Source organism: Rhinatrema bivittatum, chromosome 4, assembly GCF_901001135.1.
Source record: "Rhinatrema bivittatum chromosome 4, aRhiBiv1.1, whole genome shotgun sequence".
Taxonomy (NCBI): Eukaryota; Metazoa; Chordata; class Amphibia; order Gymnophiona; family Rhinatrematidae; genus Rhinatrema; species Rhinatrema bivittatum.
This window is the reverse complement of record NC_042618.1, coordinates 27,652,476-27,671,091: the sequence shown is the minus strand read 5'-3', so window position 1 is coordinate 27,671,091 and position 18,616 is coordinate 27,652,476. Positions and strand designations below refer to the sequence as shown.

At 43.7% G+C, this 18,616-nt stretch overlaps 1 protein-coding gene across 2 annotated transcripts in view; it reads right to left on the bottom strand.

Annotated features, from left to right (window-relative positions):
* The window catches only part of AK7 (adenylate kinase 7), a 180,332-nt gene that overhangs the window by 138,310 nt on the left and 23,406 nt on the right, over window positions 1-18,616 (bottom strand). For both annotated transcript variants that reach the window (XM_029597899.1, XM_029597898.1), the window contains exons 4-6: window positions 12,271-12,365; window positions 8,424-8,534; window positions 2,784-2,867 (exon numbers count right to left, since the gene is read on the bottom strand). In XM_029597899.1, the coding sequence (XP_029453759.1) occupies window positions 2,784-2,867; window positions 8,424-8,534; window positions 12,271-12,365 (290 nt within the window). The remainder of the gene's footprint in view (window positions 1-2,783; window positions 2,868-8,423; window positions 8,535-12,270; window positions 12,366-18,616) is intronic.

Here is an 18,616-nt window from a genome sequence, read left to right as displayed (position 1 = left end):
GGCAAATGATGAACCTTATTAGATCCTCTAGCTCCTTACCAAACAGCAGTTTGCCCTTGAAAGGAAGAGATCCCAGCCGGGACTTGGAAGAAACATCTGCCGACCAGTTTCGTAGCCACAACAGACGACGGGCAGAGACAGCCGATACCATGGTTCTAGCAGATGTGCGGTGTAAATCATAAAAGGCATCCACACTATAAGCAATGACAGCTTCAAGACAGCCAGCTCGGAGGGCTTCCACCTCTGACAGCGAATCTTTGGCCTGAAGCTGTTGCAGCCAACGAAGACCCGCTCTCAAAGAAAAATTGCTACACATAGCAGCTCAGACTCCAAGTGCCGAGACTTCAAAACTCTTTTTTAATTGAAGCTCCAGCTTTCTATCCTGCAAATCCTTGAGAGCAGTTGCTCCTGTAACCGGGATGGTGGTCTTTTTAGTAAAAGCTGACACCGCTGCATTCACCTTGGGACCACAAAGCAGCTCTAAAGCTTCCTCTGGTAAACAGTATAGCTTGTCCATAGCCTTTGCAACTTTCAGATCCAAGTCTGGGGTGTCCCATTCCCTGAAAATCAAATCCGTGGCTGAAAAATGAAAAGGAAAAGAGAAGGGTGGTCCACGGAGTCCCAACAATACTGGATCTGAAGATCCCAGCCGAGATTCTTCATGGGGAGCCTCAATACCCAACTCCCCTAAAATAGTGGGAATGAGAGGCCCTAACTCTTCCTTCCTAAAGAGTCACACTACCTTCGGGTTGTCCTCTTCCACAACATGGGACCCCCGGGGAACCCCCTGAGACTGGTCCGGGTCCCCATCAGCTCCCTGCGGAGGCTGTGAAGGCTCATCCACTCCATCCAGGCTGTCAGAATCCGTGGAAGTAGTGGAATCAGGCTGAGGAGTCACTAACCTCAAAGGCCGCTTAGACTTAGAGGGTTCAAGCTCATCATGAGACTTGGCCCATTTCTTAGGCCTGGCCGGAGAATCCGATAGTAAGGATTTATCCCACGCTCTCTTTTTCCCTGCTCTCCGTGCCTTAAAAGCCCTGTGGAGAAGCAGTACAAAATCAGATGAAAAAGAGTCAGAAGAAGCAGCATCTGTATCCCCTTCGGGGATATCCGTGCTGACTTTTGCGCCCAGCCCTCTTGAGTTGTCCCCCTCGGGGACCATTTTTTGAGGGGATAAAGGCGGGAGAATCTTCTCCCTCGCCACTGACAGGGCCGCCAAGTTTGCCGACTCGAGCGAATTCAAAATGGCGCCCATTCCCGCACTCAGTGGGAACAAGATGACAGGAGATTGTAAGTCCTGAAAAACTCCAGAGACCGACTGGACCCGTAAAACACCCTTAGGGGTTGTGGAGGCTCCCTCTGTCCCAGACACACAGATAGAACAGAGGCCGTCCCTTGACAGGCGTGCACGTGCGGTTCCACAAGCCCGGCAAGTTAACCTCCGCGGCATTTTTACCTCAGAAGAATTCAAACTTTCACCATTAAAAATAAACAAAAACGATGGCAAAAAAATAAATGGAGGAGCCCCACTCGACCGCGAGGGAAGGGAGAGTCCAGGTAAAGGAAAAAGTAAATTTACAAAAAAGAATTTTTTTTTTAAATTTATTTATTTTATACTTGCCCAATAGCCTCCGGGTCCTAGTCCAACTGGGGGGAGTGAGCCGGGCTCCCCGGTATCACCCCCAGTGCTGCACTAGGCTGTTAGTAGGGCCCTCGACCCACAGCCGCTGCTGCCTCTAAAACCAAGGGGGATGGTCCTCTCAGAACCTGACAACCCCTGGGAGGCTGAAGCCTGTCTCACTTCTGTCCTCTTTGAAGAAAATATTTCATAAAGAAAACTAATTAACCTTACTCTTATTAGTTTCTTTTTTTTTTTTAAAGCTATCTAACTGTCACAGACTGTAGGTTTTGCTCCTGCTCCATCTGCTAGAGACAGAGAAATACTGACGGACTGTAGGTGGCGCCCTGCTATATACATCAGAGTCCTTTAGAACTTCTCTGTCTCTATCTGCTGGGGGGGGGGGGGCAAAACCCAGGAGTCTGAACTGATCCGGGAACGGTCAGGGAAAGTGCCAAGATTTTGGGGGGTAGCAAAATCCTGTCAGAAGAAGGTCCAGAGTAATGTTGTACCAGAGTCAATACCACTAAAGAAAGGAGCACTGTGATGGAGCCACTGCCACCAATAGAGGGAGCACTGCACTAAAGCTGCTGCCAATAGTTAAGTTGCAGAGTGGGATGAATGACTAAAGGTTTGCCTAGGGCGTCAAATTTTCTGGCACCAGCCCTTGCTAAATTATCCAGCTAATTCTGATATTCAGAGTTAGCTGGATAATGTATCCAGCTAATTCTGGTCATGCTGCTCATCTGTCCTAAAGTTAGCCAGGTAAACTTATTTGGCTAACTTTAAGATAGCCAGGTCTATTTAGCTGGGCAACTGAATAAGTTTATCTGGCTAACTAGCCAAGCTGCACAGCGGATGAAAATGAACCTCCTAGAATTTGTTTTTTATTCTTAAAATGCATGACCTTACACTTGCACATATTTGCAACTTCATAGCCCTCGTTTCTAAATGATCCAAAACAGTCTGCAATTTTTTATGAGATATTTAACAATAACCACTAATCAATAAAATATGCAAGCCAGATATATAATATCTATTTATCCTTTGAATGATATTATTCTGTTTTGGTACTCCAGAGAATGATTATTTGAGCAATACTATACATACAAGACCTAAATATCACTTATTCTAATAATAAAAAGGTAGTACTAGAATATTTAACCTTAAAAAAAGGATGTAAGATTCCTTCTTCAACTCCATACTGAAGTCCAGCCGCAACAACATAAGTTGTGAATTTTTTTTTGTTCTGTGGGGAAAAACACATGCTTAAATAAAGTCCACTAAATTTTTACATTTTCTATAAGCAAGTCAGATATATGGCCTGTATTTGTATTTAGTCACAAAATTAGATAAGAGCTGCACCTCAGCTAGCCAACATAAAAATTACAAACAAGTCTTCCTCCCCAACTAATTTCCATATATTTTTAGCATATTCTTTATAAAAATCTATCTAGAAATTGGCTTTCAACCCACTAGTTGTGACGAAGGATTAAGAATCACCTGAGCTAAAGAATTCCTAATTATCCCTATCAATTGAAAAGCAGGTTTAGAAATTGCCATACTGGGTCAGACCAAGGGTCCATCAAGCCCAGCATCCTGTTTCCAACAGTGGCCAATCCAGGCCATAAGAACCTGGCAAGTACCCAAAAACTAAGTCTATTCCATGTTACCATTGCTAATGGCAGTGGCTATTCTCTAAGTGAACTTAATAGCAGGTAATGGACTTCTCCTCCAAGAACTTATCCAATCCTTTTTTAAACACAGCTATACTAACTGCACGAACCACATTCTCTGGCAACAAATTCCAGAGTTTAATATAATTTGTTATAAGTTGTTAATATAAACAATAATATACATACAAGACCTAAATATCACTTATTCTAATAATAAAAAGGTAGTACTAGAATATTTAACCTTAAAAAAAGGATGTAAGATTCCTTCTTCAACTCCATACTGAAGTCCATACTAAAGACATTTTAAAATGTCTGTATGCCGATGCTAGAAAAGTAAGATGGGAGAGTTAGAGTGTATAGCAGTGAATGATGCCATAATTGGCAGCTCAGAAACTTGGTGGAAGGAGGATAACCAATGGGACAGTGCTATATCAGGGTAAAAATTATATCGCAATGATAGGGAGGATCAACTTGGTGGGGGTGTGGCACTTTATGTCTGGGAGGGTATAGAATCCAACAGGATAAAGATCATACAAGAGACTAAATGCTCAGTAGAATCTATATAGGTAGAAATCCCTTGTGTGTTGGGTAAGAGTATAGTGATAGGAGTATACTACCGTCCACCTGGCCAAAATGATCAGACAGGTGATGAAATGCTAAGAGAAATCAGGGAAGCTACCAATTTGGCAATGCAGTAATAATGGGAGATTTCAATTACCTCAATATTGACTGGGTAAATGTAACATCAGGACATGTTAGCGACATAAAGATACTGGATGGAATAAACAACTGTTTCATGGAGCAATTGGTTCAGGAACCAACAAGAGAGGGAGCTATTTTAGATTTAATTCTTAGTGGAATGTAGGATTTGGTGAGAGGGGTAAGGGTGATGGGGTTCATTTTCCAATAGTGATTATAACTTGATCAAATTTTAACTAATGACTGGAAGGAGAACAATATGTAAATCTATAGCTCTAACACTAAATTTTCAAAAGGGAAGCTTTGATAAAATGAGGAAAATAGTTAGAAAAAAAACTGAAAGGTGCAGCTGCAAAGGTTGGGGACAGGGCAGAGTAATTTTTGCTGCCTATCAATTTGTGTTTCCATTTTTTTCCAGACCATCAGAGTTGTCTGGATGCTTAAAGGAAAGGATTTCAATTCCCTGGTGGTGCTAGTCATTGGCCAGAATAAAGCTGGAATGGGCGTGCCCTCATCAATTGGCTCTCAATCCCGACCCATTGTTTAGGCGATTGTAAATCATGGCTATCGACAATAACTTTTAACTGAGCTGCGGCATAATAGTGTAGTAGGGAAGGCAGTTCCAACCCTCCATCTCTACGTGTTTGGCTGAGAATCAGATGGCAGACCCGTGGGGGTCTTCTACGCCATATAAAGGCAAACATTTTACGCTGAAGAGGTCTCATGTCCATGACAGGAAAGGGGCATGGTAAAACCTGAAATAGTCAGTCAATTTTCGGTAAAAGATTCATCTTAATCGCAGCCATTCTGCCAAACCATGAAAAAGGTAGTCGTTCCCATCTGTCTATATCACCCATCAAGTTGCGAATCAGAGGTTTATAGTTTAGAGATATTAATTGAGAGGGATCCAAACTAAGATTAACCCCCAGATACCGTATAGGACCTGGGGTCCACCGAAATAGGAACTCACTCTTACCTTTCCACATCAAGTGCTCAGTAAAATGCACAGGGAGAATTTCCTATTTATCAAGATTAACCCGAAATCCCGACACTCTTCCATATAGGTCCAACATAGATATGACCTTGTGCATAGAAGTCATAGGTTGAGAGAGAGACAAGATAACATCATCTGCGTAGAGAGGAATTCTATGGGTCTCTCTGCCAGACTGGATCCCATATTTTTCTCTGTCCCTCCTAATCCACTCCGCCAAGGGTTCTAGGCTACAAGCAAAGAGGAGCGGCAAAAGTGGGCAGCCCTGCCTTGTACCCCTCAGAATTTGAAAAGGCACCGAATAGCCATGATTTATCTTAATACATACAGATGGCTCACGATAGAGTGCCTGGAGCCAAACTGCGAAGGGGCCCCCCCAGACCCATCTTCCACAAAACAGCAAATAGATAGGGCCAGTAAATTCTATCAAACGCTTTTTCAGCGTCTAGGGTCATAAAGATCGCCGGGGCATTACTGGATTTAGCAATTTGCATTAAATCTATTATCTTTCAGATATTATCAGATGTCGCTCGACCCGGCAGAAAGCCTGCTTGATCAGCATGAATAAGTGTCTCTATATATGTTGCAAACTGGATGGTGGACCCTTGGGCCGGCCTGGCGGAATAGAGAGCTCCGCAGAAGAAGGTAGGCCGGGAGGCGGAACTACAGCGGAAGTACAGGTGGAGTCTTCACCCTGGAGATCCAAGGTCCCCCCAGGAGGAGCCCGTAGGGACCAGGACTGCTGGGACTTAGGTGACGGCAGCGAGACTAGCGGAGAAGATGGAACTTCACCCTGGAAGTCCAAGGTCCCCCCAGGAGGAGCCCGTAGGGACCAGGACCGCTGGGACTTAGGAGATGGCAGTGAGACGAGTAGAGAAGACGATCCAAGGTCGAGGAGGCAGCAGGCACGGAGAGTCGGAAGCAAGCCGGGGTCAGAAGCCAGAGTAACAAACTGGAACTGGATCAAGATCAGGAGAAGTCAGCACAGGAACAGCAGGAGCGGAGTCAGGAACAGCAGGATCCAATGCAGGGACAACTGGAACGCAACTAGACACTCACGAGAAAGACCTTGTTGCAAGGCAGCTCCATGCAGGCAGACAGTGGCTTAAATACTTTACCGGCGTCTAACGTCATCTTGGGGCTGTCCAGCACTTCCGGGTGCTGGACCTTTAAAACGACGCTCCTTGCGCGCGCGCGCGTGCCTCAGAGGGCGCGGAGTCAGAAGCGGGCCTCGGCGGCGTCTCCCTCGTGGAGACACCGCTGCCATGCGGCCTAGAAGGCCCGAAACGCGGCAGTTTCCGGCGGAGCTTAGAGCGGGGAAAGGCAGGTAAGGACCCGGTCGCTAGTCTAGCGACCGGGACCGCAACAATATAACCACTTAATCGGAATGCTAAAATTTTGGCCAAAAATTTTAAATCAACATTTATGAGTGAGATAGGTTGGTATGAGGTGCAACTATTAGGGTCCTTTCTCGGCTTGGGAATAAGCGTAATCTCCGCCATATTCCCATGTGGGAGGAGTGTCGCCCCTTCCCTCAATTTATTAAACATGGCTACTAATGGGCCCCGTAGTAAGTCTCTAAATTTTTTATAGAAAAGAGGCGTGAACCCATCTAAACCTGGTGACTTCCCCGATTTTAAATCCTTGATAGCCCAATCTATCTCAAATAGGGATATCGGCTTATCTAATTGGTGTTGGCCCTCTATTGACAGCTCTGGTAGAGGGATAGGCTCCAAAAAAGTCGCAATCTCTTCCTCAGATGGTGCCACCTCCGGTTGATATAATTCCTCATAGAACTCCAGAAACCTGTCCCTGATCTCTGGTTGGTGCAATAGCATCTTTCCCTGTTTAGCCTTAATGCGATAAAAAGAAATAGAGAAATGATCTATCTGTAAGCATCTGGCCAGAAGTTTACTATGCTTGTCGCCAAATTCATAGTGCCATTGCTTGAGAATATCTAAGGAAAAGGCTATGTCCTCCACATCTAGGGCTGCAATCTCTTCCCTCTTTTGAATTACTAATCTAACTGGAAAAGACCCCGATTTCCCCTTGTGTCGTCCTTCTAAATCCCTCAGCTCTTGTAATAGAATTGCTTTCTTGGCCTGTTTCTGCTTTTTATGATAGGAGGCTATACTAATAAAATGGCCTCATAGGACTGCTTTCAGGCCCTCCCATTGTGCAATAGGAGAGACCACTTCGTCCCCAATTAAGGAGAAGAAAGGTCTCAATCACTTCAGCGATACGGTCAAAATATTTTGGCTCATGCAGTAATGAATCATTGAGCCTCCAAAATTTCCTTACAGTATCTGCTGATGTCAGGTTCACCGTCTAACAAACTGGGGCATGGTCGGACCAGGTGATAGGCTCGATATCTACCCTGGATGTAACTCCCATAAGATCCTTAGTTATGAGAAAATAATCGATTCTGGTATATGAATTGTGGGCAGGTGAATAAAGAATAATTTCGACTGTGGGGGAAATACAGCCTCCAAATATCTACCACATTGCTGGTCTTTATGAAATGTTTCATGGCCTTACGCACTCCATGAGACCCTGAAATGGTCTGTGCAGAAGTATCTAGGGATGGGGAGAGGGCGATATTAAAATCTCCCGCCACAATTATATGCTGCCCAGGAAATTGGTTGGCTTGTTTTAGTACTTCTTCTAAAATCTCTCTTTGCTGAGTGGGTCTGCAACAGACATTCACTAACACCAGTTCCCGATCATGAATTATGACTAAGGAGGAGAAAACGGCCTTGAGGGTCTGCATAAAACTTAGAAACTTGTACCAATAATCCGTGTGCAAAGAGGATTCCTACTCCATTACATCTCCTTTGATTTGTGGCTGGAGCATAGTATTGAAGAGGAAACCTCTTTGAGACCATGACTCATTCATGACAGTGACGGAGATGAGTTTCTTGCAGGAAAACTACCGATGCAGAGAGTCTCGTTAGCTCCTTAAACAACAGCTGCCGTTTAAATGGGGAGTTTAACCCTTTAACATTAAACGCAATGTAGTGTACCTCACCCATAGACATAGTGAACACCCAAGCCCAAAATCACTCTAGTTTCTGATGCCACTAGGCTATAAAATATTTTAGGCACGGACTTATTGTGCCTGAATACTTACTACCATTGTACAATGCAGCATACATCCATAGTGCTATAAAAATGATAAGTATTATTATAATTAGCTCATAACTGCTCCCTCTGCTTAGCACACTAAGAAAATTATGACCCAACAAAACAGGAAGAACAGAAATGGGAGAAAAAAATCATAAGGTGGTTGCCTCATAGCATGGCTACAAAGATCTTCATTACAGCACTAATATTCTAATGAAAATGTATGAAAAACAATGATCTTGTTTCTGTTTAGAAAGAAGTAATTGGTAGCTTTTTTTCAGAACAAAAGAGACAATATCTACTTTGTAATCCTTACAGTTTTTCCTAGTTTGATGATCAGTTTTTCAGCATTAATATGATCTTTAAAGTTAGAGTGCGCTTTCCTCCTTCGATAATCCTCTTCGGTAAATGGAATGTCCGGATCATCCTATCCACAGAAATAAAGGAGCTGTTTTCTGTTATCGGTTACATGTGCTGATTAGAACTGGTTTTTGTTTTTTTTCAGAAACTTAAATTGCTTACATCAAGATATTAACAAATCGGTCAGCTTTTTTAAGGCATGAGGAAAGAATTTTGAGATCAGTTTTCAAACAGCCTGGAGCAGATAAGATAGCGGGCTAATATCAGCCTGTTTTCTAATATTCAGCTGATCCTTATTTGGAAAGATTTTCAGCTGAATATTTACCTAAATCTAGTCAGTCAAAATCAGATAAGATAGATTTACTGTGGCTATTTTCCCCAATAAATCCTCTTTGAAAAAAAAAGGCTAGGTCTGGCTGGACCAAAGTTTATCCAGATAAAGTTAGCCAGCTAATTTTAAGATAGCTGGCTATATGTAATAGTGAGGCTGCACTATTGAATATACCTCCAAAGTTAGCCAGATAAGCTTATCTGGCTAACTTTGCTATCTGGACAGTGACTGAATATGGACCTCTATATTTTTACAATCAGGGCCAGTATTAGCAGGGGCAAGCAGAGCAGTTGCAGTATCACTTGAATGATGTTACTAAGGCACCTATCACTGGCTGGGCCCACTCCTTAGTTTTTGTCCTGGCCCCAGTGAGTCTAATCCTGGCCCTAATTATAACAAAAAAATGATATTATAGTAGGAAAATAGGGAACTATTAAAATAAGAATAGTAAAGCAAGTGTCAGAAAAGTACTGTATTAACATTTTGAATATTTTATGTATTTTATCAAGTGGTATTTAAGTGGAACAATAATATATTTTACAAGAACATCCATTCTTTTTTTTCCATTTAATCTTTGTATGATCAACATGCACTAAAGAAAGCATAACAGTACTATCATGGGATATTCTTGTACCAATAACTGCTCTGAAAAGCATTTTTCTCAGTCAAAAATATGGTAGATTATTTCACTGTAAATAGAAAAGATTTTCAAAAAATATATTTTACAAAGCTACTTTTTACATATTTTCATCACATTTTATTATAATATTTGGACAATTGCTATACATAGCTTTTGAGAGAAACTTGTGAGTTTCAGGTACTTAGGATTTGCTTCACAGTCTATGGGGAAAAAAATCTTAGCGAATCAGGCCCATATATAGGCATATTCACTAAAGTGTGGGTAACACATGCGTTATTTAGTGACTCTGCCCCATTGGAAATGATAGGCCCACAACAATTAACACAAACATTAATCCTCGTTAATCTTTAGAGGGATAGCCCTGTAAGGCCTGGATTTATCAAAATACACTAAATATCGCATGTGACCTGAAAAGGGGCGTGTTTTATGGTAATAGGCAGTTTATCGCAAAGTGTGCTATTTTAGCGCTTCGCATAGGTATTAGCACAAATTGCGATAACTTTTTCGCACTTTGCGATAAGTGCCAGAATTGTTGTATTTTCTACATACTACCAATGGGGGGGGACCATTTTTAGTAGTTTTAAGCTCCTGAAGAGCCAGCCTAGCTATCAGGGCCCTCCTACAACCACGGGGGGGAGAGAGAGAGAGAGAGAGAGAGAGAAAGCGCCTAGCCATAATGCCCTCATACTGGGTAGGTACTTTGACATTCAAAGTGAGACGTACGAAAAGAACAGAGTGCACTGTTCTGTTCCTACGTCTCTCTCTCTCTCCGTGGTTGTAGGAGGGCCCTATCGCACGGCTTTACGTAAATGAAAAAGGTGTAGTTAAAATATGCATTAAAGTCGAGTGATATGGCTTCGCAAATTATGAAGCCAGCCCACAAAACCTGCCCCAAACTCCTCCCCTTTTTCTAATTTGCATCGCACTATGCGTTATGGCGTTTTCGCATGTGTTAAAGGCGTTTTTTTCATGCGAAAACATCTTAATGCATGCAAAAACGCCATATAGCACTTTGATAAATGACCCCCTTAGTCTGATGTAGCAAAAAATGACAGGAGTCAGGTGGCACCTTATAGCTTAATTGATTTAGTGAAGCATGAGCTTTCGAGGACAGTGATCACTTCATCATATTCATGAAGTGATGTACAGGAGATGGATAAAATATATACAGAACAAAGAGAAGGCATTGGATTAGGCAGGATATGGGGTGGAGAGAGTGTTAATAGCATTAAAGCTATTAACACTCTCTCTACATCATGTCCTGCCTAATCCAATACCTTCTCTTTATTAGGATTTCATCTGTTTCACAGGCTCATCCTGCCATGAGTCTGCCTATGACACCTCTTCATAAACAGAGGTCTCCGGTGAGCTCTGTTCAGATCTATCCAAGTCAGCTCCTTAATGGCATCCTGACTCAGCCTGCAGTACAGCCTCCTCTTCATTACGAGCCCTCAGTGAGCTTAGCATCCAGCCTTGCCAAGCTCCTCCTCTCTGCCTACACCATACCCTGGTTCCAGCCTCATTTAACCCTGCCTTGTCAGAACCTTCTCATGGAATCACTCTTGGCTCTCTGACATGGCCGCTGTTTCCCTCCCTTATGCCTTGCGGCCTACGGGCCTTTTTGCTTCTTGCATTGCCTTGTAGCCTATGGGCCTTTTTGCGCCTTGTCTTGACTTGTGGCCTAAGGGCCATTCTTGCTCCTTGCCTTGCGGCCTGTGGGCCTTTCTATTTCTTGCTCTGTGTCCTATACTAGGCCTTACCTTGCCTTGTGGCTTCCCGGGCCTCTCTAGTGGCCAGTGGGCCTTTAGCTTATATGTTCTCTGTTCTGTGTTACCTTTGTCTGCCTTGTCTAAGTCCTGCCCTAATCTGCCTTTTTTAGTCTTGTCCTTGTCTGGTTTTGTCCTAGTCTGTCTTGTCCTAGTCCTGCCCTTGTCAGGGTTTATTGTGCCCTGCCCAGTACAGTCCTTGTAGTCTTGCCTTGCCTAATTCTTTTCTGTACCTGTGTCCTGTCATTGCCTTGCCTCAGTCAGTATGTTGTCTAATTCCAGGTCCTGCCCAGTATCCTGCTTTGCCTGCACTCCATGTCCAAGCCTTGTTCCAGCCTATCCAGCCTGGCCAAGCCTTGCTCCAGACTGTACAGCCTGTCCAAGCCTTGCTCGACTCACCATAATGTATACTGCTGCCACAGAGATCTACTGGCCCCAAGAACCCAAGGACTCAACCTCTGGAGAAGGGGCTGGATAGGCAGAAGACCAGCCCTAGTCCTGCTCAGCATCCAACCTTGTAGTCCTGTATCGCTCCTCGGGCAATGTACCCCTAGCTCAGAGATCCTGACACTCTTTGTTCTATATATAGTTACTGCTTGTTCGATGTAAACCGAGTTGATTTGATTTGTATCAAGAAAGTCGGTATATAAAAGCCTTTAATAAATAAAATAATAAATAATAAATATATATTTTACCCATCTCCTTTACATCACTTCATGCATCTAACGAAGTGGACATTGTCCTTGAAAGCTCATGCTTCAATAAATTGATTAGTCTATACAGTGTCACCCAACTCCTGTTATTTTTTGCAACCCTCATTCATGTTAGCATAGGTTACCATACTTTAATGAAAATACCACATAGTGAGGTACGGTAATTAATTATATTTGTCATCTTTTACTCTGCTTGATACACTTCCCACAACCATTAGAATTATAATTGAGCTCTAGATGGTCTTAATTTAAATTGAGCCCTGAAAAGTCTAATTAAAAAAAGCACATTTAACAGAATAGATCACTGAATTCCTCTGCATACCATTAAAATTAAACTTTTTAACTTAACTTACTGGGTCAAGAAGTTTGCTTTGTGACCATGTCATTACTGTTGAAATTAAGATGAACATCTTTGGAGCCCAAAAATTCTCTATCTCTGTGTGTAGTGCTGGAGAAACAAAATGCATACAATAATTTTGTTGTTCAACATGTCTTCATACTCTTGTAATATTTAAGTTGGTCACATTTATTGTGCTAAGCAATAAAATCTAGATTTTTTTGGTATCGTCCATTGTTTTCCATGATAAGCATTTGTTTAAATTCTTCCAATTTTGTTGCCAAAGCAAATTTAATACGAAATATAGTTTAGTTTTATTATTTGGAGAATTATTTAAATTAACTTAAAAAGTTAACTGAATTTATCTTCTTGTCCTAGTACTTTTATTAACTGAAAGCATCATTCTGCAAAATTCCTGAAACACTGTATTTTTTCTTCTCTTTATATGTTTTAAAAAGATAATTGTGTGTCTTGGTTAATACTTGCCTGTCTACTTCAAAGATCCTGTTGAACAATGGGAAAGTGTTCCCCACAAGTGTCATTCAGCTGTTCCAAAAATATTTAATCCAACTTAAATAAAAAAAAGTTTTAGGATGGAAGGTGGTACTTTCATATGTTATTGGCTCATGACCATTCCAGGTACATATGCCACAGATGTAATCATCAAAACCACCTACCCACCCAATAAAATTTAAGTGGGAAAAAGTTAAGCAATGTTGAAAAAAAAATGATTTTGAAATATTTTTTAATTGTAATTAAAAACCTTATATCAATCAATTCTGGCACATAATGACAAAACTTAAGCTTGAAAAAGCACCACTCAAATCAGCAAACCCGGTTTGATTTTTAGAACAAAAGGACCCCATTTCGAAAACAATGTCTTCTTCAGGGGCTGTATTAGTTGAATTTCTCTCCAGCGGATACAGTTTTCTGAGCAGTAAGTTAAAACATGGTTATTTGAGAACATGGGACTAAGTGTTACGTTTGGTGGTTTGCAGGACGGCCTCACAAGCCGCCACACTCACCCAGATGCACCTAGAGCTCCTTCATGGCCTCCATGCCACCAAATGATCAATGCCACCTGCCCGCGACCTCCTTAGATGCAGGTGCCTGGACTCCCTAAAGTTAAAGGGCCTGGGGAGGGAAAGCTCCTGCAGCCCCTTTGATGAATTCATTACCTCCTCACTATTTAAGACCCCCCCTGAGGGGCAAAAGACACTTAGCAACAGGTCTCCTGAAGAGCCTTAGTCTTTAGTGCGTGCTGATTGTTTCTGCGTTCCTGTCTTGTTCCTGAATCCCATCTTTGCCCGCTTCATCCTGCCTTGCCTTAGTTGTTGTCTTGTCTTGTTGTTATCCTGGTCTTCGTCTTGTCTTCTCTTGACTTGCTTCTCTGGTTCTGACCTTTGCTTGAATCTTGACCACTCAATGATTGCTGCCTGAATCTGACCTTCTGCCTTGGACCTGACCTTGCCTTGCTGTTGTCTTCCCTGACCTCTGGCTTGTCTTCCGGTATCTGCTACCTGCTCTGACCTCTGGCTTGTCTTCCGGTATCTGCTACCTGCTCTGACCTCTGCCTTGTCTTCCGGTATCTGCTACCTGCTCTGACCTCTGCCTTGTCTTCCGGTATCTGCTACCTGCTCTGACCTCTGCCTTGTCTTCCGGTATCTGCTACCTGCTCTGACCTCTGGCTTGTCTTCTGGTATCCGCTGCCTGCCCTGACCTTCACCTGGTCTTGAACTCTCATTCTCTGGATTGCCCTAGGGACCCACCTAAGTCCTGCCGGCTGCCAGAAACCAAGGGCTCAACTTGCTGAGGAGGCAGCTGGTATAGGTAAAGCTCCAGCCTGTCCTACTACAGGACACATCCACCAGCTATTGGTGTGGGCCTAGCAGGCTTGCCTGCTAGGCTGCGCCAACCATACCACAGCACTAGGGGTCTACCATTACCAAGTGTGTTACACTAAGTTCTGATAAAATATTGGGACTATATTCTAACCATCTATATAAATTTGAAATCTAAAGAGGACTGATCTTCAATCTGAATAATTGAATTGATTGCAAAGAGAAGTAATTGAAGTGTTGAGAAGTATGCTTCCAAAGAAATCGAGAGACTTTACTAAAGAAGTTAGGTCACAAGTTTATTAACCTTTCTGCTGTCTTATTTATTGACTTTAATTGAAATCTGAATTGAAGCTGTAAATATTATTCAGTCATCAAATCAACTATCAGTAAACGATCTTGGAAACCACCAGTGTGTTTTGTAGCTGAAAGACTGTTGATTGTCAGTGCTGTGTATTGCAAAGAAACGGGTATAAGAATTATTGTTCAACCCCCATATATTATCCTGGAACTTGGAATGTAACTGCTATCTGTGAGAATCAGAAAGAGTAAAGAGGAGCTGTGTGCAGAAAGGATCCATTCTCTTTTCCTCTATGTGCCCCAGGGTGTCAGCTCAAGGATCCTTCTCACCTAGGAGTTACACAAGCAAAACCACTGCATGCTCAAGGTAGGCCAAAAAATCTTCATTCACAATTGTAATAAAACATTATTCAGGTATTAGGAAATGTTATCATACAAGCTGAGGAAGGATGTTTCTATGTCAAAACTTTAGGACTTGCCTGAGCCGAGGTGCTTCCTGTTACGCGCCCCGCCTGCAGCCATCCCGCGCACGGGACTGCTCACCTGCATAGTTGCTCAGTGGGTCCCAGGACGACCTCCCTCGCGGTAGTTGCTAGCCCAGCTAGGCCCCGGCGTCCCACAGCAGCGGTCGCTGGGCCTTCCTCTGCGCGCCAGGCCTCACGCCGAGGTTTGGTGTTTCCTGCCATGCTAGCCACTCCCCTACGCACACGCACGTGCATGCGGACCACCCGGACACTTGTAGGGCCGAGGGCGGGTCTTGGTTCCGCGGCACGCCCTGATTGATCTAACAATATAAGGAAGTTCCTGCCTCCATTTCCTTGCCTTGGCAATCGGGTCCTTCTGTTCCAGTTCCTGACTTGTTCCTGCATCCATGTTCCTGAGTCCTGCCTGTTCCTGTGTTCGTCTGTCTACCCAGGTAGTACCCTTGGACTGACTTTCTGGTACTGACTTCGGCTTGCTCCTGACCTGCCTGCCTGCCACCTGTCTACGACCTCAGCTAGTTTCTGACTTGCCTGTCTGTCTGCCGGCTGCCTCAAAACCTCAGCCTGCTCCTGACCTGCTCGCCTGCCGCCTGCCTCATGACCTCTGTTTGCCTCTAACTTCGTCTGACCTCCGGTATCTGACCCTTGCCTCGTTGACCACTCCTCAGACTGACATATGGACATTGACCTTTCACCTGCCTGACCTCGTCTCCAGATTCTGGCTCTGTTCCTCGCCTTGTCATCACCAACTCTGTTTTGGTTCTCCCTGCTCCAGCTCGAACCTGACCGCGTGCCTTCTGTGTCTGTGGGCACGCCGGACTTTCATACTCCCAGGAGACCCTGTGAGGCCCACCTAAGTCCAAGCGGCCCGGGTCCCTACGGGTTCCTCCTGGGGGGACATCTGGCTTCCAGTAGTGAAGCTCTACCTAACCTCTGTCTCCTCCAGTGCTCCACCCCCTGGGGTCAGTTACCTCCTGTTCCCTTTCAGGAGCCATTCAATCCTTGCCCCAGGACAAGGGTCCACCCCCGAGCGCAACACCTCCCATTGGGCCTATAGACAAAGCTAGTCTTTGGTGGCCTGGGTGATTGACCTGTCCTCTCCGGGTCCGAAGATCTATCAACCTTCAAAGGCTGGGGGAGAAGGAGCATAGCTACCTGATGCCAATGTTGCTCTTTCTTCCTCCTTTAAATGTGCTATTTTCTGGGTTCTTTGCCTCTGAGCTTGAGGGGACATCCATCCATAATCTCAGCAGGCTGACTAGTTGTGGTAAGGCCCCAGGCAGATGTAGCAGTAGTTGTGCTCACATTGGCAGTACTTGAAACTGGGCATTTTTTTAGACATGGTAGCAATTAAAAATGCTGTTTGGGGTTCGCATTAGTGAAGTTAGAAGTGTATGAGGAGAAATAAGTGGAGTGAGAGGTTCCACAAGTCCGTACGCAGTACAGAAAAAAATAGAACTGAGGAGATTCAGAGAATCGCGTGGGAAAGACCTCACATGCGCTGGAAAGCAAATCTGTAAGCTTGGAGAGATGGCCGTGCCATGTGCCATCAGATGACGCCACCCAGAAAGCCTGGCTAATTAACCTGCTTATCAACAGAAAAAGTGCACTTACGTGAGTAAATCCTATGGACAATTCAATGGCATAAATTGTAGCAATTTTCAAAAACCCACTTACTCGAGTAAAATCCAGTTTTACGCTTGTAAATGCTTTTTAAAATCAGTCCCTGAATGTGCATGGATTCAAAGATGTCAGAACTTCCTCAGCAGGGATGGGATGCACTTGCCATGTACTGCCTTTCTCCCCCATCTCCCAATATCTTTTTTGTAGGGGAAGGCAGCAGGAGTACATAATAAGTGCATTTCTTTCCTAATAAATGCACATCCCTCACCACCACACCATTCTGGACGGTACAGACCTCTCAATCTCCTTCTCTACTCCCCACTCTGATGCAGCCCTCTTATTCTCTTCCCCAACTTACTCCCTCTCATCCCCACTCCTCCAGTCACCTTCCTACTCCACTGCCTTCTCACTTTCCTCTTTCTATCCCTTCAAACCTTCTTGCCCTGCCCCCTTTCATTCTCTGTTCTCTATCCCTCCTTCCCCATACCCAGATCTCCCCTCAGCTTTCTCACTCTCTTCCACTTCCCTTCCACCTTCAGCCCACTCTCTCTCCTCCTCTCCCCCTCAGCTCTGCTGGAGCCATCTCTTTCATCCCTGCTGCCCTGACCCCCAGTGGGAGCCGAAGAGGTCTTCCCCAGCCCACCCTCCTCTGGGTCATACCCCAGTACAACTGCTGCTAATTGCCAGACCCTGATAATAATGCCTGCCGCCAGTTTCCAGGCCCCAATTAACAGCCAAAGCTAACGCTGCTGCTGATCCCTGGCTCTGACTGGCAGCTGAAGATGCTGCTCTCCTGCTTCTGTGACCATTGGGCGAATTGAATATTTTTAATGGCAAAATCCGTCCACACATTTCTTTGCATAATCTTTTTGTCCACCTTTGAATTTCACTGAATCAAGGACTTTGAGCTCTGCTCTGTAAATATTTGCTCTATAACAACAATGGCCTCTGCAAAACTGTCAAGGGTGAAAGACACATAAAGGCTGAGATACCCTTTCAGCTCAACAGTTATGAGACAAAATACATTTTTGTTAAGCTATGCTGCACAGGAGCCACAAACAAGCCAGTCAAGTCCTCAGAAAATCCTAAATACATAAACAGGAAGCATACTTGGATTCAATGAGTAATTTTATGTATTTATATTTATGTATTTTAAAAGTCTTATAGCTTGCTACTTCTAATAAAAATTATCCAAAGCGGGTAACAGTATCATACATACACATAAATAAAACACAATTATAATGCGTAAACTAAAATCTAAAATTACAAATTTAAATAGGACTATGGTTACTTTTGGTATGGATATGATAATAAATTTGAAAATAAATTGGTCCAGCACACATTGAAATGTAAACTTACCTGTTTATTTCCTCTTCTTTAGTCTTGCCAGACCAGTCCAGAAAAAATGGATAGTGTCTCCCTGCCAGCAGATGGAGACAGAGAAGAAAAGCTCCTATAGGATTCTGGTGCTGCTTTCCTCTTCAGTATCCTATGTCAAAGCTAAGATGACCGAAGGCCATTTTTTGCTTTGGTTTCCAAATCACTACCACAACAAAACCTGATGCAACTCGAAACTTCACTCCATGGTCATTAACCCAGGAATTAGATAATCCCTATCCTAAGGTCTTGATTAAGCTAACTACCTTTAGAGAGGGCAACAACGTACTTGCTGTTTGTTTTTTGAACTTGCGAGACTGAGAGCCCCGGATCATTGTGGCTTCCTTGGGTGGGTTCTGAACTGGTCTGGCAGGACTAAAAGAAAGGAAATTCACAAATATGTTTAAATTTCACCTTCCTTATCATTTGTGCCATACCAGTGTCACAGTTCACTCCACTTTAGGATGGAGGAAAAGGAGTGCTGGCTCTGCTCAGAAGTAGTTTGAGAGGCTGAGTACTTCACCCCCAGTTTCTTCTCTTAAGGTAGCCGCCATTCCCTTTGGGTTGAGCTCCTGGGTTCAGGCGGCCTCCAGGACTTTTACCAAAAACAGGAATCGGAATGGGCTGAAAACCAGGACCATAGCAAGAATTGGAAGCCAGAGTAACATAGTAACATATATAGTAACATAGTAATAATGGCAGAAAATGACCAAAATGGTCCATCCAGTCTGCCCAGCAAGCT